Here is a 22,415-nt window from a genome sequence, read left to right as displayed (position 1 = left end):
TGTAATGTTAAAACATAACTTTCAACACAATCAAATGTATTCCGTATGATTGTTTTAACCATATTAAACTGCTCTGCGTTCACCCACATATGCAATGAAAAGAGTGGAAGCGGCGGCATAAGTATAATAAAGGTATTTCTCTGAGGTGTTTGGCAGAGGTCTCTCTCATTAGCATTCGCTCCCAAGGGCTCTCAGTGCGTCCTGCTTCCACCGTTACATTCACTCATTCATGAACATGATTTCTGCCCGAGTCCGTCGGATTCCTTTCCATGGGCTGTGGAGGTGAAGAGTCAACAAGACTGCAACTCCCATGATTCCACGCTCATTCACGGCGTCATCAAGCTACGCCTTTAAAAAAGCGACCTCTAGGAGCGAACATACATACTGTGCCTTATAAAATGTGGTCACTCACATGAAATCCTATCTTGTATTGCTTTTCATAAGAAATAATGTGATGTCCCTCTCAGATGTGCCGGCATGGCTGAAGAGTCTCCGTCTCCATAAGTACGCTGGACTCTTCTCCACCATGACATATGATGAGATGATGTCACTGACAGAGCAGCAGCTGGAAGCTCAGGTTGGTGCCTTCATTGCTCTTCATTGTTACACTTCAAAAAATAGGTCTTCTTACTCTGTATTTTTGTCTTATTTTCCAGTGTGTATTTTTATATATTATATATATATATTTATTTATTTATTTATTTATTTATTTTCCTTTAAGTTTATATTTCTTACTCCATTGGCATTCTCCATTAAGCATTAAAAAAGCATTTTTATTAGACATCTCAAAAAATAGGCTTCATATACTGTATAATGACATTTTCTTTCTCAACTAAATGTATCTTGTTTTATGAACGTTTAGTTATTTATATTGGAAAACATGTCAAAAAATACTGATCAAGAAAATTATGTTTGCAGATCACCTCCAGCAGGTTTAATAACTTAAAGTTACAAAGTACCATTGCCAGAGATGTTCTAGCTTGTACAAGATACAGACATGCTGAGTTTGAGCCAATCACAAGACTTAATTACTTCTTGTCATTTATGTGATGCAAGGGATACTCACAATTACAGTATCTTGATTTAGCTAGCTTGCTAGCTATGTTGTGCATTTAGCTGCAAATATTTTGTGCCCACAACTAGCTGTGAATAACGCATATGGGACCTTAATGGAAAAGTTACTCTTGGCAATTTCACAAAGTTTTTATGTGTGAAATTTGGTTATTTATTGGCTATTATTGTAGGTGAATCTTATATATTTTGTCCATCTTGTATCAACATTTATAGATTTATAAACTGTATATGTTGTAGCATTGTTGCATATTATAAGGCAAGATGCAACCAATCAGTTTTTGTTATTTAGCATGTCAGATGGTGTTTTGAACATTGGTTTCTTCTGATATAGCAAGTCACTAAAGGAGCACGGCACAAGATCATCATCAGTATTCAGAAGCTGAAAGACCGGCAAAACATGCTGCGCTGTTTGGAGAAGGTCAGAGCCTCTCTTTCCCCATCTCAGTTTATTTCAACCCATAACTTTTGCTCATGTGAACAGTTCTATCAATCACACATTTTACATTTGCATTCATTCATACATACAGCAGATGCTTTTTTCACTGTAGCACTGTACTTCAATCTTTGAGTTTCCAGCCTTGATCTTTAACTGCAGTGCCACACTAACTCTGGAGCCTCTGGAGAACTCTTTTCACATGCAATTTTTATCTGCGTTAATTATAAAATCTCATCGATTTAATTCGAGGACAATATTTGAAACAACAAGAGACAGGATGGAGCCAGATGTCTAATTTCAGAGCAACCTTTTCATCAAGCTTTCCATCTTGGTGCATTTGTAGCATCAGAAATAAGACACCTCCTCCTGATAGCCGGATCCATTTAAAGTTTTGATGTCCCGCATGTGTCAGCCCCACTAGACTCGCACCGTGCGACGGGGAAAACAAACACGCACGTATTTTTGGTAGACCTTTATTTTGTCCTCACATGTCATTTTCCGCCTCATTACATGTCTGACATATCCCGACACCTGAGAGTTGCCCGTATTGAATTTATGGAAGTGTCCAAAATAATGCTGCACCACAACCTTGAATATAACAACTACGCTCGCATCCATTAATTTGTCATCTCTCTCTCTCTCTCTCTCTCTCTCTCTCTCTCCCTTCCTATTTCAGGATATTTTAGAGGGAGGGAATCTACGTGCTCCTTTGCAGGAGCTCCACCAGATCATCCAGACGCCCATTAAAGTCTGCAGCACAGAGGACTCATCACAGCGCCACCTGTTGAGCGCAGAGGGGAAGAGCAGCATCGCCAGCTCCCACCTGGGCGGAGGAGAGACGGAGGGCAGCTCCACAGTCATAGTGGAGGGAGACATCCCTGCTCAGTTCACTCGCGTCATGGGCAAAGGTTCACATCTAGTTTTTCCCGTAAACTTAGAATCATTTGAGGCTTTTAGGATTGTTTCTAGGATCTTTCTATTTACACACATCTTTATCTTACAGACAGACTGAGATTATGTAATTTACTGTTGCTGAGAGTAAACGCATGAGACTGAAATTCATATTAAACTCATATTAAATTCATATTAAACTACTGAAACAGCAGGAGCAGTAGTAGTTTTGGCATCATGGAAAAAGTTTTTGTTTATTTTTAATAAATATGTGACTTTAACTCTTTTTGTCTTGCTTTGTGACAGTTTGCACACAACTCCTCGTCTCCGGGTCAGATGAGGAGAACATTAGTTCCTACCTACAGCTTATTGATAAGTGCCTAATTCATGAGGTAAGCGTTCATGAAAGCAAAATTAATTTCTTAACCTTACATGAAAGTTCTGGGTCTAATTGTGAAAAATTCATCTGCTTTTTATCATCCAATAAATTCCCAGTGGAGACAATCAAGTCCTTCCTTGGTGTATTTCCTGTTTCACTCAATAATGTGACATATTTCTAAGTAAAATGGTTAGGGAACCAGTGCTGAAACTATATATAAAAAAAAAACGTTTGGTAATTAAAGTAAAGTTAAAGAAAAAAATTATAATAAAAAATTAATAAAATAAAAATATTAAAATGTGAAATTTTACCTTTGCAACTAACTGAAATAAGTTTAAGTTGAAATATTAAAAGTACTTAAACAGAAATAGAAATAAATTAAAGCTAATTATTATAAATATTTTTAAAAACTAATAAAAAAACTAAAGGACATTAATATATATATAAAAAATCTAATTTAATCGTAATAAATACTATAATAGTATATTAATAATACTAAAATAACACTGTAAAATAAAAACTTATCTTAATTTATTACATTTTTTGTTTTATTTAATATTTTAATTTAAGATGAAAAATGAAAATTAGAAATGTTTCTATAATAGTATATTAATAATACTAAAATAACACTGTAAAATAAAAACTTCAATTAAAATATTAAATAAAAATAATAATAATATAAATTAAGATGAAAAAAAATTTATGAAAATTAGAAATGTTTCCTTGGCAAATAGCTGAAATAAGTTTAAGTTGAAATATTAAAAGTACTTAAACAGAAATAAAAATACATTTAAGCTAAATGGAAATATTTTTTTTAATAAACCTAATAAAAAAGACACAATATAAAAAGTCAAATTTAATTAAAAATCTTAATAAATACTATAATAGTATGTATTAATAATACTAAAATAACACTATAGTGTTTCATGTTGTTTTTAAATAGTCTTAGTGCGAGACACTAATGAATCATGATTTGCTTCTCTGATTTAGAGAGATGGAACATTATCATTATAGAGAGCATTTGATTGGATGCAATTTGTATTGGTTAATTGTCATCTATATGAGGGATGCACCGAAATGAAAATTCTTGGCCGAAACCGAAAAAGAGGAAACCAAGGCCGAAAGCCGAAAACCGAAACACCGAAAGAAATTATTCCAAATATTAGTACCATTGCATTTATGGCTATGACTGTGTACTAACTTTACTAAAATCAAGGCATTGCAATTGCATACATTAATATTAAAGTTTCAAAGAATAAATCAGTTACAAGTTATGCCAATATTTATTTAGCACATTGCAACAATGCACAGTATAAAATAAAATTCAAACTAAAATGTTTAACTTGACCCCACTCATTTGTACATTAAATAATAATGTACAGGCATACAGAAAGGTTTTTAAAATAAATGTTCTCTCATAAAAACAAAGTGCATTTAGGTCTAGTGCATTTAAAAATTTTCTCTGTAGGACTACTACAAGAAAGTGCATTCAGAACAAGTGCAACTGCTTAAAGATACAACTATTTTCTCTGTAGGCCTTTAACATAATAGTGTATCAAAGCAAAGACTGCCATAGCCCATATGTTAACTGTAGAATAGGGGTGTAGCGGTACACAACTGACGGTTCGGTACAGCAGTTTTACAAAATGGCTTTTTATTTATTTTTATTGGTTAACTGGAAAAAAAAGTCTGTCCTTAAATGAATTAAATTATAACTAAAAGTTTATTGAATATATTGCTCTAAACTATATAGGGAGCCCTTACTTGCACATTAATATTAAAGGTTAAAAACAGAGCCCAAACTATTAGCCTGAATTCAGTTGCTATGTATTTTTAGGTCTAATAATCAACACTCAAATAACATCGTACACAAACATGTACACTTCACATAAGGCAGTTTTTGCAATAACTTCTAAATCTAATTATAAAATAGTTTTTTATCCAATTCGTTGTTGAAATATAATCATTTATACACAGTGTCTGTCATTTTATTTAAACATACATGAAATAATCAAGGTATCATTAACAGGTTAAGTAGAATATAACGGCTAATATAGGTCATATATTTAGTGAAAGAGTTGATTTTTCTAGTGAACTAACAGCTGTGGATACTGAGGTGCCTGAGGTAAATGATGCTACATGACTGTTTAGTTTACAGCAGTTATATTGAGGTATTTCCGCCGTTGAAACACTGATTGAGCGATTACACCACATATATACACATGACAGTAAGTTGTAATGTATCCTCAACACACCTTAGATGTTCATTCATGTTTATTCTTAAGGAAGAGATGATCGATCGCGCTCACAGATGATCGCGTTCACGCGCGCGCGCGCTGCCGCCAGATTGAAGTGTGTTCCGCGCTTAAAACATGCCCACTGTTAAAGATTGCGTTGGCTTTCACAGTGAAGTCTGGTCCTCTTCTCATCGAGAACATGAGCTCTCGCTGTCAGTACTTGTGCATGGAGCAGACGTGGGTGTTTCTCAGATATACTGAAACACGTCCACACCGCAGACATGTTGCTTCAGACAAGCACGTGCAGGTCGCGGTTTCTGTTTGCGTCATCACAACATTTCGGCCGTGTTGTTTCGGTGATAAAAGTCTTTCGGCCGAAAACCGAAAATGCACTTTTGGGGCATTTTCGGCCGAAAATTTTCGGTGGCCGAATATTCGGTGCATCCCTAATCTATATTTATGGTCTTCTTATCAGGAAGACTGCTGGAGACTGTATCTGATAAAAAATATATTTTATTTCAGGTCTCAAAGCTAATAAATGTGAACTTGGTCACAATAGTTTTGATGGCATGGTGTGGCATTTATGTATTAGGTACTTTTATCTAATTCAAAATACAAAACTGCTTTAGTTTCTTGTGGAAGACTGTCATGGTCAGCAAATGGCCTGCATACAGTTCTATTTATTGGTTTGTATTATTCTTATTATTAAAACTGCTGAACAAATCACACTCAGTCCCATTAGACACAGATTTGGAGTCATAACTTATGAGGTGTTATGTTCATGGTGAGCAGTGTTGAGTCTGCCACCCCTCACTGCTCTGACGTCTCGCACCCCTCGCAGGCCTTCACAGAGACGCAGAAGAAGAGGTTGTTGTCATGGAAACAGCAGGTGCAGGTGCAGTTCCGGTCAATTTCACGGAAAACTCTCCTGGACTTAACAGGACAGAGACGAAGGTAGAGTGATTTTCGGAGGTCATTAGCAGCATGCACTTTAACTTTTTATGTTTTATTTTCTTTTCTTCTGTCTGGGATCCTAGAGACCCTGATACTGAAAAATGTATTATTTTTCACATATTCCTCCAACCTTTTAGACCAATATTACTGAAGTTTTAACCCTCTATTGCATCCTAAAATAGCCTTAAAAAATATATTGTTATTCAGGATATCCTATTTGGGGTTAGTTTGACCCAAGGCAAAACATGCTGTAGAAAAATACAATAAAACAAATCAAATTTCAATCAACAAATGAAATACATTTTTCATACAATGGAAGTCAATGGGGACCGACTGTTTGGTTACCGACATTCTTCAAAATAGCATCATTTGTGTTCATCAGAAGAGAGAAATTCATACAGGTTTGGTTTCATTTTTGGGTGATCCCTTTAAGTGGGATAATGTACAATCAGATAGTCATTATTGTAATAAACCGACAGGTCAACTGTACATTATCATTGATTTGTAAATGATTGAGTAAATTTCAGTGGAAGATTTTCACCATGACATCTGTCATCTGATTAATAGGGGAGGGTTTCCTATCAAACCCAGCTTTGTTGCAAAGTTTACCAAATTGCATCATACAGTGGACTGAGAACAGACATTAGGCAAGAACAGTACTTTTGAGGTTTACCCTGTCAAATGTTGATTGATTTAGGGCAGAATTATTGCCATCTGTGTTTTTATTTATTGGACTAAGACTTTAATGATGATCGGATACCACAAACCACACAGAAGTGTTTAGGACCATGAGTCACGGTATGCCGTCACTCCCTACTGGATTGCATATGGGTCTGAAAATAGAGCATATGATACTCAGCAAGAATCTCCGATTTTATGTCACAGCGTGAGGCATTACAGACTTCTACATCAGTGGTTCACAACCTTTGTAACTTTGTGTCCCCCATTGTCAAAGTCAATACTGTAACGCCCTCCTACACAGTTTTTCATCTTGTAGATCTGCCAAAATTATACCAAAACATTCACTTGTTTTCAGTCTCTTTTTATAGAAAATAGGGCAACACATTAAAGGGTTAGTTCACCCAAAAATGAAAATTCTGTCATTAATTACTCTCCCTCATGCATATCGTTCGACACCCGTAAGACCTCCGTTCATCTTCGGAACACAAATTAAGATATTTTTGTAGAAATCCGATGGTTCAGAAAGGCCTCCATTGGCACTAATGAAATTTACACTCACAAGACCCTTAAAAGGTACTAAAGACGTCGTTACAAAGTCCATCTCACTACAGTGCTTCTACAATAATTTTATGAAGCGAATAAGAGAATAGGATTTGTGCTGAAAAAAATTCAACAAGTTTCTCTTTGGGATTTTCCTTAGTTGTCAGTTATAATCATCAAAATTAAAAGAAATAAACATTTTAAATATATCAGTCTGTGTGTAATGAATGAATATAATACACAAGTTTCACTTTTTGAATGGAATTAGTGAAATAAATAAACTTTTTGATGATATTCTAATTATTTGACCAGCACCTGTGTATGTGTGTGTGTGTTTGTATGTACATATACATATACATATACATATACATATACATATACATATACATATACATATGAAGACTTCAGATGCAAAAGCCTCTAGTCTGTCTGACGTTTTTCTGGTCAGTATCTATCAAAAGTGGTCCAAAGATGGAACAGTGGTGAACCATATATATAATATACATTTTAAATTTGTTTTAAATAAAACAAAAATGTTTTCTATTTTTCTGTATATTGTACGACACTGTCTGCTTGTTTCATTCCAGCAGCCGCTATGGTCAGTCCAACTCCCTCCCAACCACGGGCTGTGTAGGCAGCGGCGTTCCCACCCGGAGAAACTTGCGGCAGTATCAGATGCGGAGTTTGCCTGGTGTAAGACCTGGCCTTTTGGGTACCACCGGCCTGTTCGGACCAACTCCCCGGAGCGGCAGCAGCACTCCTACCGGCCTGAAACAGGGCAGACAGGTTTGTCATTTCACAAACGTGCCCTAGTGGTCTCACGGTGGCTTTCAACAACACCGTAAATGACTCTATTACCACTTCAAACTGAAGGGAGCACTAGTTTTTGAAGTGGATAGAGCTGGAGGCAATTTACAGCATTCCAGAAATCCAACATCACTGTTGAATGGAACAACTGAGGATTGGGTTTTGGAAGCGTAGTGATAACCTGGCATTCTTGCGTGTCTGCTCAAACATTTTTCTAGGCACGCGTACAATGGGAGGAAGTTCCAACTGCCTGCCTGGTTCAGAGTCTGTGGACGGTGGGCTTAGGTGCGCGAAACAGCCGATGAGTCATATGTGGGGAGAAGTGCGACTGGAGGGAGGAGAGAGAGGGGAGGGGAGAAAAGAAGAGGAGAGGAGAAAAAGAAAGAGAGAGTGAGAGAGGGAACTAGTCAGAGGCAGTGAGAACAGTGCACAGGCATTTCCTGTTTTTCCCTGCTCCTCTGTACGGGAGGGCCAGGAAAGGGGGGGAGGGAGTCAAAAGAAGGGAGTGAGAGAGTGAATGAAAGTAGGATAGGCAGGTTAGAAGGGCTTATTCACATCAAATCACTCCATGAATGGATGAATCTTACAAAACGATCAGTTACATCAATTACATGTCACCCCAAAATCAAAAAAAAGTTTTTACCCTATATTTACCCAGTGTGACGTGTTTCACACTGAATGAATGAGAAAGGATGTTCTTTTATGACTAGTCATTTTATGTTTAGAACAATAAAAGGCTTTATAATAGTTTAAACTGTTTTTCATATATTATTCTGATTTTATTATTCTGTTATGTTTGTTATTATTATCCAAGTCTATTATGTCAGTCCCAACATTCATATGAGCACAGATTGTAGTATGACGTGAATGTAATTTGGTTGACGTTTGTGTTTTTTTGTTAGGGTTTGTGGTTTGCCAACCCAGGGGGCAGTAACAGCATGCCCAGCCGCACCCACAGCTCAGTTCAGAGGACTCGATCACTACCCGTCCACACCAACCCACACACCATGGCTATGTTCCAGCAAACAGGTAAGAGACAGGAACTCAAACTCACAGTGTGGTCAGGCGAAGCTGCAGTGCCATCATCTCTGACTCAAAAAACCGCAGATGACTTAAGAGAGGCAACAGTTTCAAAATGTTTCTCTCCAGTTAAGGAGCTCTGAGATAAAAAAAACAAACAAACAAAAAAACATGTAAATGAAGTGCCATCCGAGCCATCTTAAAGGTGCACTATGTAACTTTTCCGTCCACTAGAGGTCGCCTATTCAAAACAAAGGCGTAGTTTGATGACGCCACGTTTGAGCGCAGAATCTTGGGACGTGTGGTCTTCACCTCACAACCGGTGGAAAAGAATCGGGATAGGACTCGGGCAGAAATCATGTTCATGGATGCGATTATTAACGTTACTGTAGTATGAAGCAGAGCAGGGCCGAGTGTTGTGAGAGATGAGCAAGGCCGCTGAAGCGATTGTTAATAAGATGAAAGCAACACACGCCTCGCGAGCAGCAGGACTTTTATTATGCCACAGTCGTCAGCGCCACTTGCGCTTTTCCGGTCATGAGTATGAGATAACGCAGCTCTGTTTATCATATTAGACGCATTTGAGTGTGTTGAAAATTATGTTATGGCGTTACTCTGTGCATTCGCTCGGTGGCTGCTATGACACTTGTTGCACACTGCAGTCAGAGTAAAGCATTTCTGCTAAATAAAACCGGAAACCGAGGGTAACGCAGATATGACGTCATCAACAGGCGACTCCCTCACACGTCCCGGCTCCTTGGTTAAAATAGCAATTTTCTCACGATTTACAAATAGTTCGAAACATTTGGGATATTGTAAGTATTCAACTAAACAAAATATATAACACTAGCCTAGTGGTTTTTGGATATTTTACAGCAAAAATGTTACACAGTGCCAGGGGCGTATACAAGGGAGGGGCCATGGGGGCACTAAATTAAATCAGTCTCGAACCACATGACTCGATAATGACTTTATAATAATTGTAATTAAACTTTTTTTTTTTATCATTACGACATTGACTAATATAGGCTACAAACGGCAAGCCACGGAACCAGCGGCGCTGTGCAAGCATGGAACAATACAGGGGTAGAGGAGAATCTATGAATGTTGTTCGTTTGGATATAAACGCTTTGAAATGGATTCATAAAAAGAAATGTGATAGGCAACGACTCGAGTAGACGCACAATTTGCAACCCGAACATGACCGCCGCAACCTCGAACTTTATTCACCCACATGTAAACGCGTTATAGGTATGGGCTGTATCTTATGGATAATTTGACACATATATCTAGAGATTATGACGATATTTTGTATATTTAGCTTGTGTATTATGACTGTCCTTAGAGCCACATTAGTTGTTAACCTTGTTAATAATAATTAATATGTAGTTTCAATGTGACCAATGTCATTTTTTCTTTTAAAAACTTTGCTTTAAACCTTTCACACGTAGGCTATTTAGTTTAGAATTTTCCAGCTGGTCAAGCAAAGTGAACGAAATGAGTCTCAAATTAAATTTAGTGTGTGTAGGCCTGTGTTTTCTCTGAAAAGAAGTGACAAAACGTCCTTTGAAACATTCTCAAAAAAAAAAAATCATACATTTATAAGTTTACATATAAAATATTTGTATTATTATTAATTTATAAAGTTATAGCCTATTAATTGATTTACTAACTGTGTAGGCTATTTATTAAATGAATGATTAATATAATTCTGTATTTGTATAAATAAGGCTGTTCTATTATTATTATTTTAAACCTGGTCTTTTTGTTCTGCCCATGTATAAGGTTGTGAGGATTTGTGAAACGTTTTTATAACTTATTGTTGAGGTTTATTATTTTTGTGAGTTGTTCACTCTTCACTGATTGGATTTTATTTATTACAGTTTTTCACTTCTGAAAAGTTAATACAGATTGTATTTAATTGTTCTGATTTAGCTACAGCAGTGAATTAATGCGCAGTGTTTCCCATACATTGATTTATTTGTGGCGCCCCGCCACAATATTAACACTGACCGCCACAAATAGATATCAGAGCTTGAAAAGGTTTTGTGTCCTAATCAAATCACAAACACTGTCTGTTTGCGCTGCACAAAGAGAAGTGCGCGCTTCGCTCACACGATCAGCGTCTCGGTTGGTTCACAGTGAATGGATGCGGTGAACTCCATCTGTGCATGTGCTGAGTTTAGCGTGCATTTGGGAACGTAGCGGGCACCAGCAGTTACCCATTATATTCACATCTGCATTGTTGACGATTACCACATTTTAGATTTGTAATGAGCGTTTGTAAACATGTTTTCCGCCAAAATAAATGCTCGACTGCAGTTTACATCAAAATAAAAGCTCACGCATTTGTTTCCAGTGCATTTGTTTTACAATATATGTCTATTACCGTCATATGATTTAATATTATAACTATTATTATTGTTACTATGGAATGTACGAGTCCCCTTTAAAGTTGAGGTTTAAGTCAATGCTTGAAGTCAAGACTTTTTCTTCGCTCAATTTGCACACTGAATATGGGTTGGAGCTCTTAATTTTGAACTCTCAAAGTGCACCAGATTAATGAATTTAACATTAAAATGCACAACATTTTCCTCCGGGGGGGCATGCCCCCCAACCCCCCTAGAGGGACAGAGGTCCAACCACAGTTTCACTAAATCTGAATGCCATTAAAAGATAATAAGGTATTATGTTCATCGCCGATTTTTAAGCTTGCTGAACTTTAAATGATTTGGATATCTACATATCTACATATAAAAACACAACATAAGTTTGGCCCCATCTGTATTCATTGTGGCCCCTCTTGTGCCCCCCCTTTGAAAAAATCCTAGAATCGCCCCTGCATAGTGCACCTTTAAATTTTGTCTCTTCAACTGGTCATTCAGATTTTTTTTTTTTTTTTTTTTTTTTTTTGGTTATGCATGAAAATTTAAAATTATCTTTCAAGTGTGCATTTTTCTAGACTACATTTTTGTGCCAACTAACCACCATTGAAAAAAAATCCTTATTTTCTTAGAATAATTATTATTATCAAAAACCTAAAAGAAAATGCGTGAAGTTTCCTTTTTATTTATGTATTTATTTTATGTACTGTGTGTATGTGAATGTGTATGTATATATATATATATATATATATATATATATATATATATATATATATATATATATATATATATATATATATATATATATATATATATATATATATATATATATATATATATGTATGTATGTTTATACGTTTATGCTTTTTTGCTTTTTATTTTGCTTTTTTGTGCATTTTCTGCATTGTAAAGATTTAAAATGTCTTAAATTGAATCCTCTTAAACAGGCAGATGCCCTTATTATAGATGTATTTATGGGCTAAAATAAAACTTTTGTCAAGTAAAAAACAGAAGTTCTTTCTTCTGACTGAAACCGTGTCACATATTTAAAGCAAAACTTTTCCATGTTCTTCACACATCGGCTCCATCCTCCCAAGCGTTGTGCTGTGTGTGCTCCACTGACACACATTGGAGCTGACAGATGTTCCTCTCTGCCTGTGGCTCCACTCTGACTGCAGCTGAAACTCCCTTCCTTCAGTTTGCTCCGTTCTCGTGGATTTACAGAAATACTCGACCCCTTTCGAAGAAGAAAGAGGGGCTGTGCATGGGAGTGTTTACAGTGTTTTTTTGTGTGCTAGGTTGCGTGTTACAATGACTTTCTTTGTGCCTGCAACTTTCTCTCTCCGACTCGTCCCCCTTACTTTCTCATTGCCGCCCATCCCAATGTGTTCATATTAACGCCTTGATTAATTCAAAGACATCAAAGCGGGAGAAAGAGACTTGAGGGGCCTTACAGGATTTAATGCTTAAAAATAGCAGGTTGTCTGTTCCGTCCAGCCAGTGGTTACCTAACTCAGCTCTTCCTTCCCACAAGGGATTTTCAAAGGCCCATTTGCTGTTGACTCAGCTAAAGACGAGCACTGTAAAGGCCAGCCCAGCCCAGCCCAAGCAGCGCTGCAGGAGTCCTGAGCAACCAGAGTCCGCCCCACCGAGACTGAATCAACTCTTTTACAACTGATCTCACTGTAGTCCAGTGTACTACTGAGGGGGAACTATCAGTTCACAATCAGTTCAGTACAATTTGCAAGCATAATGGCTGTGAATTTTGAAAATGAAGGCAGCAATTTGGAGCTATTGATTAATTGTAGCAGGCATAATGACTAGGATGTGAACAGGACACTTTAAGAAGTTTGAAATAGACCTTTGTTTGGCTTTTATCTCTTGCTGGTGAAGGTCTGGGTGGGTTAATAGTCAAAAAAATGATGAAATCTTAGTCAGATTAGAACCTGTTTTGATCTATAAGGTCTAGGCTAATAACTTCAAGGTTAAAGGTTTGGCTCTGACAAGGGGTGACCTGAATCTATTGTGCTTTTGAGCAAAACGCTTAACGCTTGATTGATGCAAGGCCTGGGGGACACTTCATGTAATAAGTGTACTGTAAGTGTCTGATAAAAGGATCAGTTTCAAATCTGACCTGCATTGTGTGTCAAACCAATTTACTAATTTAGGGTGTGCTCACACTTGACATGTTTGGTTGGATTAAAACGGACTCTGGTGCGATTGCTCTGTTTAGTGCGGTTCATTTGAACCCTGGTGTGCACCAAACAAGAGGACAGAGACCGCTGAAAAGATGGGTCTCTGTCCGCTTCCAAACAAACTTTGGTGCGGTTCGACTGAAATATGAATGTAACATGGACAAAAGACATGTAAACGTACCAAAAACAGGACATGATATCACAAGATATGACCCTAAAAAGACCAGTTTTTTCTCGTCACAGTCGTAATGTTGCCCACCACAGTTCGGTACAGGCATCGGAACCTCATCTCCTCGCAGATCTTCGTGTGTGACGGAGGGATCCCTGCCACTGTTTTGACTCCTTTACACATTTTAAGCTCTTCGCGAGTTCTCAGCTGGTCAAATTACCATCATATGTAGGCTACGCACATACAACGAGCGCAGCCCAGCACACAGCATTGTTTTGGATGTTCGTTACGTTCCGTCACGAAATATAAGTAATAAAAGCCAACGAATCAGGTTGTGAGCCTTTAGGTTCGGTTCTGTTCCTTATCTTCCTGTCTTTTAAAAAGCACAAATAACCATTTTTTCTGTATTATAGGGTATGTCAAGACATCGGTCAGTGTCATCCAGACCTCACTTGGCTTGTAATGTGTTGTGTATTGTCATTAAAGTTTACACAGTTTGTTTATCATTTTGCAGATTTACACGTGCCTGTGAATGAGCCAGACATCAATAACCGTTTGGAGTCTCTCTGTCTCAGCATGACCGAACACGCTCTGGGAGGTACGTGTCCACTTCTTGTTGAGTTTACAAATACTGCACTTAAAGTAATAGTTCACCAAAAAAATGAAACTCATGTTATGACAATTACACTACCATTTAAAAGTTATGGGGTCGGTAAGCAAAGAAGAAGCAAAGAAAATTAATAATTTTATTTAGCAAGGACAATAAAATAATAATAACATGGCTTCTACAGAAGCAGCTTTCCCAGGACAGGAATAAATTACATTTTAAAATATATTAAAACAGAAAACTGTTATTTTAAGTTGTAATATTTCACAATATTACTTTTTTTCTGTATTTTTGTGAAATAAATGTAGCCTTGATGAGCTTAAGAGACTTATTTTAAAAACATAAGTGTAGTTCAACATTCAACGAGTTACTGATATCCTACAATAAACATGAAAACTTTAAACTACTTGTCTGCTTATTCAGATATGTCCATCTCTGAAAACAGGAAGTACTTGTCCAGTAGTAGTTAAACACTGTCGGTACGCTATTTGAAGATATTTGGATGTCTGAAACTGTACTCTAATACCCGTCTATTGGTACAAGCTGATGAATGAGGATGTTATTAGCATTTCATGATGTTTGTTTACCAATGTGTGCGACAAAAGTCTCTGATTTAATTCATGAGAACGGAATTTGAGGAAGCGGTTTGGATCTATGCTGACTACGACAGCATCACGAAACCCCACAGGAAAACGTTTCTGTCGGGATCATCCCCTCTGACACTCATTTAAAAGGTCAAAAACCCTTCTGAAGTAAACTGAAGTCCTCTTTTTCCCTTTGAAAATGTTGAAGGGGAAATGTTTTTTTTTTCTTCTCCACAGCATTTAATTGAACTTTTTGAGGTGTTTGGTGAAGACGCATCAGACACAACAATCTTCAAAGGCAGGAAATATTGTGACTATCAGTTCCAGGCGGGAAGAAGCATTACTTTGTAGCCACACGTCGCAGGATCAATGCAGTGAGCATTCCCGTGTGAAGTGGAGGTTTTCTTTGCATAAAGAGTGTTTTTTTTCTCTCAGAGCTGACACAGAGGCTTTCAGTGCAGTGGGCTTGGCGCTGGACAAGCACAGCTTTGTGTTGGGGGAGTGCAGGGAGACAGACAGGAGAGAGGCAGGCAGACAGGCTGAATCAGGGAGACAGGCAGAAGCAGTGGGCAGCTCTGCGGTGAGCTCAGGAATGCCCCGCTCGCTCCACAGCTGCCAACAGAGCCAGTAGTGTTCTAGTGGCAACATACCCTTAGACCCCCCCCACCCCAGGACCTCCAGCTCCTCTGGTCAGCAGCCTGCCTGCTTGCTCTGTGAAACTGTACGGTTGGGAAGTCCAATCCATTTTTTTAATAAACCAGAAGCAAAGAAAAACTGATTCATGGAGTCATTTGAGTCACTCAAAGTGGCTTCCCAGAAGTCCTGTGCTTGATGCACTATATTGCCAAAAGTATTGGGACACCCCTCCAAATAATTTAATTCAGGTGTTTCAATCACTTCCATGGCAACAGGTGTATAAAATCAAGCAACTAGGCATGCAGACGCTTTTACAATCATTTGTGAAGGAATTGGTCTCTCTCATGAGCTCAGTGAATTCAAGTGTGGTACCATGATAGGTTGCCACCTGTGCAATAAGTCCATTCATGAAACTTCCTCACTACTAAATGTTCCTGTTAGTGTTATTATAACAAATGTGGAAGCAATTGGGAACAACTGCAACTTAGCCATGAAGTGGTAGGCCACGTAAAATCACAGAGCGGGGTCAGCGCATGCTGAGGCGCACAGTGCACAGAAGTCGCCAACTTTCTGCAGAGTCAATAGCTACAGACCTCCAAACTTCTTGTGGCTTAGCTCAAGAACCGTGTGTAGAGAGCTTCATGGAACGGGTTTCCAGGGCCGAGCAGCTCATCCAAGCCTTACATCACCAAGTGCAGTGCAAAGTGCCAGATGTGGTGTAAAGCACGCCACCACTGGACTCTGGAGCAGTGGAGACGTGTTCTCTGGAGTGACCAATCATGCTTCTCTGTCTGGCAATCCAATGGACGAGTCTGGGCTTGATGATTACCAGGAGATCGGTACTTGTGTAAAGTTTGGTGGAGCGGGGATTATGGTGTGGGGTTGTTTTTTAGGGGTTGGGCTTGGCCCCTTAGTTCCAGTGAAAGGAACTCTCAATGCTTCAGCATACCAAGACATTTTGGACAATTTTGTGCTCCCAACTTTGTGGGAACAGTTTGGGGATGGCCCCTTCCTGTTCGACATGACTGCGCACCAGTGCACAAAGCAATGTCCATAAAGACATGGATGAGCGAGTTTGGTGTGGAGGAACTTGACTGGCCTGCACTTGACTGGCCTGCACAGAGTCCTGACCTCAAGCCAACAGAAAACCTTTGGGATGAATTAGAGCGGAGACTGCAAGCCAGGCCTTCTAGTCCAACATCAGTGCCTGACCTCACAAATGCGCTTCTAGAAGAATGGTCAAAAATTCCAATAAACCTTGTGGAAAGCCTTCCCAGAAGAGTTGAAGCTGCAGAGGCTGGGCCAACTCCATATTAAACCCTATGGATTAAGAATGGGATGTCATTAAAGTTCATGTGCATGTAAAGGCAGGCGTCCCAAAACTTTTGGCAATATAGTGCATTTTCTAATTTATATAATTTACACTAAAATTTTAAATGTTTTTGTTTTGTTTATTTGGAAGAAATTGTTACTTTTATTCAACAAGGATGCATTAAATTGATCAAAAGTGACATTCATAATATCACAAAAGATCAAAAGATTTTAATTTCAAATAAATGTTGTTCTTTTGAACTTTCTAATCATCAAAGAATCCTGAAAAAATGTATCACAGTTTCCTCAAAAATATTAAGCAGCACAACTGTTTACAACATTGATAATAATCAGAAATGTTTCATAAGCAGCAAATCAGCATATTAGAATGATTTTCTCATGTGACACTGGAGACTGGAGTAATGATGCTGAAAAGTCAGCTTTGACATCACAGGAATAAAATAAAATTTTAATATATATTACAATATAGAAAACAGTTTGTTGAAATTGTAATAATATTTCACAATATTACTATTTTCACTGTATTTTTCATTAAATAAATGCAGCCTTGGTGAGCATAAAAGACTTCAGACCCCAAACTTTTAAATGGAACGTGATTGAAAAAAATTTCTCGCAGTTTCTAGAAGTGTTTCTCAGATGCACTGCAATAGTAGTCAAAAACTGTCACTTGTTTCCATAGATGGCGTTGATCGAACTTCAACCATCTGAGAAAAGAGAAGAGGGTGCACAGGGAGACGGCATGCCTGGAAGCAGGGGGAAAGGTCATCAAGAGGTCACAAGCCCCTCTGTCTATAAACTCCTCTCCACCTGCTCACCTACCAACGCAATAGCCAATCGGAGAGGTGGGGCGTGGTCTACACAGTGCCATTCACCATTTACTGAAAGTTCTGTCACCATGACTACTTCAGAGTGTTTACATTCGATTTTGGGAGAAAATGACATCTTCGACACTTCCATAGAAGAACGCAGCAAAGGGTCTTCGTGAAGGCAGGCCATTAGAGGGGGTCCGTAAAGCAACGGACACAATGTTCAGGTGGCCGTCTGGGACGTCACAAAATCCAAACCAACCAGCAGACGAAACCAGATGACATGCAGACATGTAGTAACAGATTCGATTTCTGTACCTCTGTGCAGATGCTAAAAATATCATGTCACGGTATGTTTACACATTACTGTCAAGGATATCAAAACAGTAATTGTTCAAATCCGAGGACGGTGTACAGCTTTAGGTTCCTAAACGGCTTCATAGTTTACAATTGTGTTTGTATTTACTGTTCTAGTATTCTTTTGCGCCAGCAGGAAAGCTGATTTACAACACTACAAAGACAGTCAGAGCTACGGATGGTACTCGGAAGAAAGGGAGGGAACGTGAGAGCGGCGATGGGAAAGGAAACAGGAAGTGACGTGAGTGGAAGGGTCTGTGGAGGGATTCTGACGTAAGGGACAGAGGTCGAGGGAGATCAGGAGGTCAGAGGAGTGGAAGATGGGAGAAATGCCAGCAAATGCAAGTCGATGGAAAGGTTGAAGACGAGCAGGTGAACACGTAGGTCAGAGGTGCACAGGTCCGGGCAGAATTTGCAGGAATGTTTTATGTTTTAATAGAATATATATATTAAAATATAAATATATTTATACATACCTTTTATTGCTGGCTTAAAGCGTAAACACTAGGGTTGGGAGATGAATGGCGTTTGTTCAGATACTGTGGGAATCTGCAGTTTTCTACCGATTCTGTCTGGGCCTAGAGATATATGATGCATTGAATTTTGTATCTGTAAATGCACAGCCGTAGAGTGGCGATTTTTGGGAAGATTGCAGGGTTACACTTTATTTTAAGGTGACGTAGTTACAATGTTATTACTCAAAAGAGTACTGAGTAATATTAATTAACAACATGTACTTACTATAGAGTTACGGTTAGGATTCTACTGTTATTATAGCAAGTACATGTAGTAACGTGTAACTGTCGCCTTCAAAAAATAAAGTGTTACAGTTTGTCATAAGGACGTTTGTGTATTTGGGATATTACATGCGTGGTACATTATGTCAGCAGGACATACACCGTTGGAGCAACAGGGAGAGATATATGTCACATTGAAATGTATGCGGATGTAACACTAATGCACCAGTTATTAGTACAGAGCGCCGCCTTGTGGTAAAACTGTGCAATAGTTACCAATAAATGAGGCTAGTCTTTTTTACAGTATTGTCTTAATATCAGCCATTAGTTAATCATGCCAGGTATAAAAAGTAGAACGTTTACAATAAGAAATTAGCTTTTAGTTTTGGACTCTTACAAGTGAAGATCTGATTTTCGGCATGGGAAGGGTCTGAGAGGTTGTTGTTGTTTTTTTAAGTCTCTTTATGAGGGTGTTCAGTGATGGTTAATGTATCTTATTTCGAGTTTTTCCTATAATAACTTTGCTTTTCGTGCCCTTGGTGCTGTGAATCCTTGCTGAAACCATCAAAAGTGAATTCGCAATTACGTGCAATAGACTTTCACCAGCAACACGGTGTGAATCAAGGGCAGAGGGGAGCGGGCGGGAGGAACTGGACTAGCAAGCGTCGCCCTCCCCCCAAATCTCCCACAATTCCCACGCCACAGGACTGTTGTACCTTGTAGTCCTCGTGTTGCCGGCCTGCAACTTGATGCACCTGCTACCCACACCTCAAGTGTTTTATGCTTTTCGCCTCATCCAAAGAAACAGGTCATGACAGTAAACAGACGGTAAAGAGGCACATTCACATCCATCGAGTGGCGGTCGACGCTGTTAAAGCTGCCTAAAAGAAAGAATGTTGACTATGCAGTGTCTCCGCTTCAATAGCGAGTTGGTGCCTCCAAACTAGAGCTTATAAAGTGCATGAAATGCATGTTAGCAAACCATCATGTGGCATCTTGTGCATCTCGAGGTGCATTCGTTTGTGTGTATTAAGCCACTCATCACTGCCATTTGAAAACAATTAGCAGATTCAAATGATTATTTATTCTTTTCTATTATTGATGCAGAGGTTATTGTATTCATTAGATGTATTATTTAAGATACCTTGTGTATTAACTTTTGCTATGGCTGGTAACCATAAGTACATCTCAAATAACAACCTAGTTAGTTATTTTTTGGACGTTTTGTTTTCCCAATTTGCGTTCTTTATCTAAAAAAAAATGTTGTTGTTTTTTTTGTTAATATTGCCGTTTTCTTTTCTTTTTCCTTTCTTGTGAGTATCTCTAAATGCTTCTATTTTGCTAACTCTCCCTGGATGGTGTATTTTAACGAATGTGTTTTTTATATAGGCTATATTGTCACATGTCGTTAACAAAGAGCCAGTTTTCTTTCTTTCTATAAAATGTTTTGTGTTTTGTTCGCGGTTTTGCAATGTTTTACTGTTATTCTGTTGCTGATTTATGATTTTTCACCTCAGCTGTTACGGTGTTCTTATGCTGCTCGCTCGTGATTGGATAGCGGAGTATGACGCGTACTCTACTCTGGTTTGTTTTTCTCGCGACGAGCTGGAAGAAAATTCGTTTTGTCCAAAAGCGTCCGACTGCAACCATGCAGCAAAATTGCAGATGCTGTAACAGTGTTAAAGGATTTACATGCTACTTTGCTATTCCGTTATTGAGGAAGCCTTTATGCTATCGTTTGTTTTGGGCACGTTAGCCAATCAGAACGTATCTGATGATTTTATTATTATTATTATTATTATTTGCATCTATTCTTGAAAGGGTATTTTTTGCTTTACTGCGCTCTTTTTTCCGTTGTTTATTCGTTTTCGTTTTGTTAGTTCAAGAGCCGATGTCCTGTATTGACTGCAGGCTGACGTACATATGCGTATATATATATATAAATATATATATATTTTAAAAGAATCTTATGTTTATGAAAAGGTTAAACCAAATAAAAAAAAGTCCGCAAAATAAAACAAAAAAGACTAAAAAAATTTAATTTATATTTTAGTGATGCATGCAAGAGGCTGGGAAGTCATATCTAGAATAACAAATGGCAGTGCCTTTTCTTTTCTTTTTTTGTATTCAGACATTTACCCCCAAATGTAAATGATTTTATATGGCTCTAAAATATAGAGATAAGCCAGACGCATTGATGGTCGAAACTTCAAATCATACAAAGTCCATTCGAGCTGATTCTGATGCGTTTGCTCCTCGGAAGGAGCGTGCTGGAAGTTCATGGGAATCTGTATGCTTTAGGTACTTCAGTGCTGTTATGAATTATATCTGTCTGTAGGACAACACACAGATGTGTATATATTTTGTTTGTACTTGCGCGAGTGTGACACTGTATCCAGGTGAAAAACCGGATTGTCTTGTAATTTTTGTACATACCCTCATAGAAAATGTTACGTCATAACGCGGATGACGTCGCCGGAAGCTGTTTGTTTCACTTGCCTGTGAGTGAGGCGTCTCTGCACACGAAAGCGCAGGTTTGACTGAAATAAACACGACTTCAGTCAAGAAATAAGAGGGATTTCTGACATATCTTTCCCTCTTTGGTTCGTGGCCTTGTTTTAATGGGAGACTATACTGTTGTGTGTGTATGCGTCCGTGATGTTCTGTCCGCCAGCTGAATGTGTATCATTTGGGTCTGTGTCAAATGCTTGACATCTTTGTAATAACCACAGACGAAAAGTATTAAAGAGTAACTTTTGAAAAGGACTTGGTGTGTTTCTCTGATTTCAAACAAGTTGTTGCTTTGCTCTTAATCAGCGTAACCACGAGTCTGTGTGTGAGGAATTTACTGCCTCCTCTCGATCTCAGCCAATCAGAGAGCTCGAGGCGGATTTGTATTGCCAAGAGGCGGGGCTTAATGAGAATGCTGAGTCACTTTCGGCTCGCTGTGCTTTATGAACTCATTTATGATGGGCCAATGAAAGTGTCACACTGATGGGCGGTGCTGTTCATGGAAAATATGGGCAACGATTAGAAAGTGAAATTGGCTATTTTTAATCCATAGATGAAATAAAGATAATTAATTTCACCATTAAAGTCTTATCTTTGTACTAAACACTAGACTAGACTATACTTTTAGGTCATTATGTTCACCCCAAATTGGAAAATGAAGGCTTTTCTACATTCCTTTTTTTATTTGCATTTACCGGTATTTATTATGCAGTCGTCTAATAATAAGCACACTTTTCTCTTCCCCAGAGTCCTTTTCATTAAAGCAATAATAATAAATACAAGAATTACCCTCTATCATCTTTATGTAACATAAAAATGGGATTAAATTGTAAAACATTACATTGTTTATTAACATTACAGTAATAAGAATTTGTGAGGGTAATCTTGTCTTGAAATTCTTGCTATAATGCAAAAAAATTGTCTTAAAAATAGAATTTATACACCTATGGAAAACGTATTTTTCTTTTGATTTTAGGTGTGAAATATGTCATTTGTGAGATCCACCGTTTGACATTTCCAATCTGTTGCTTTCTAACCCCCACATTAAAAAAAAAACAAGAACATGCAAACATATTTT

The 22,415-nt window shown here is 38.0% G+C and overlaps 1 protein-coding gene across 2 annotated transcripts in view; it reads left to right on the top strand.

The window, feature by feature from the left end:
- The window catches only part of samd4a (sterile alpha motif domain containing 4A), a 55,746-nt gene extending 37,977 nt beyond the window's left edge, over positions 1 to 17,769 (top strand). Inside the window, exons 5-13 of one of the 2 annotated variants that reach the window (XM_079833594.1) lie at positions 468 to 577; positions 1,406 to 1,492; positions 2,187 to 2,418; positions 2,708 to 2,793; positions 5,859 to 5,971; positions 7,780 to 7,978; positions 8,902 to 9,028; positions 14,282 to 14,365; positions 17,606 to 17,769. In XM_079833594.1, the coding sequence (XP_079689720.1) occupies positions 468 to 577; positions 1,406 to 1,492; positions 2,187 to 2,418; positions 2,708 to 2,793; positions 5,859 to 5,971; positions 7,780 to 7,978; positions 8,902 to 9,028; positions 14,282 to 14,365; positions 17,606 to 17,634 (1,067 nt within the window). In that variant the 3' untranslated portion in view covers positions 17,635 to 17,769. Of the gene's footprint in view, positions 1 to 467; positions 578 to 1,405; positions 1,493 to 2,186; positions 2,419 to 2,707; positions 2,794 to 5,858; positions 5,972 to 7,779; positions 7,979 to 8,901; positions 10,599 to 14,281; positions 14,366 to 17,605 lie in introns of those variants that run through there. The other variant, XM_079833593.1, reaches the window with a different exon arrangement.
- Positions 17,770 to 22,415: the final 4,646 nt, after the last annotated feature.

Source organism: Gobio gobio, assembly GCF_949357685.1.
Source record: "Gobio gobio genome assembly, chromosome: 13".
Lineage (NCBI taxonomy): Eukaryota > Metazoa > Chordata > Actinopteri > Cypriniformes > Gobionidae > Gobio > Gobio gobio.
This window is presented reverse-complemented; position numbering and strand designations above follow the sequence as displayed.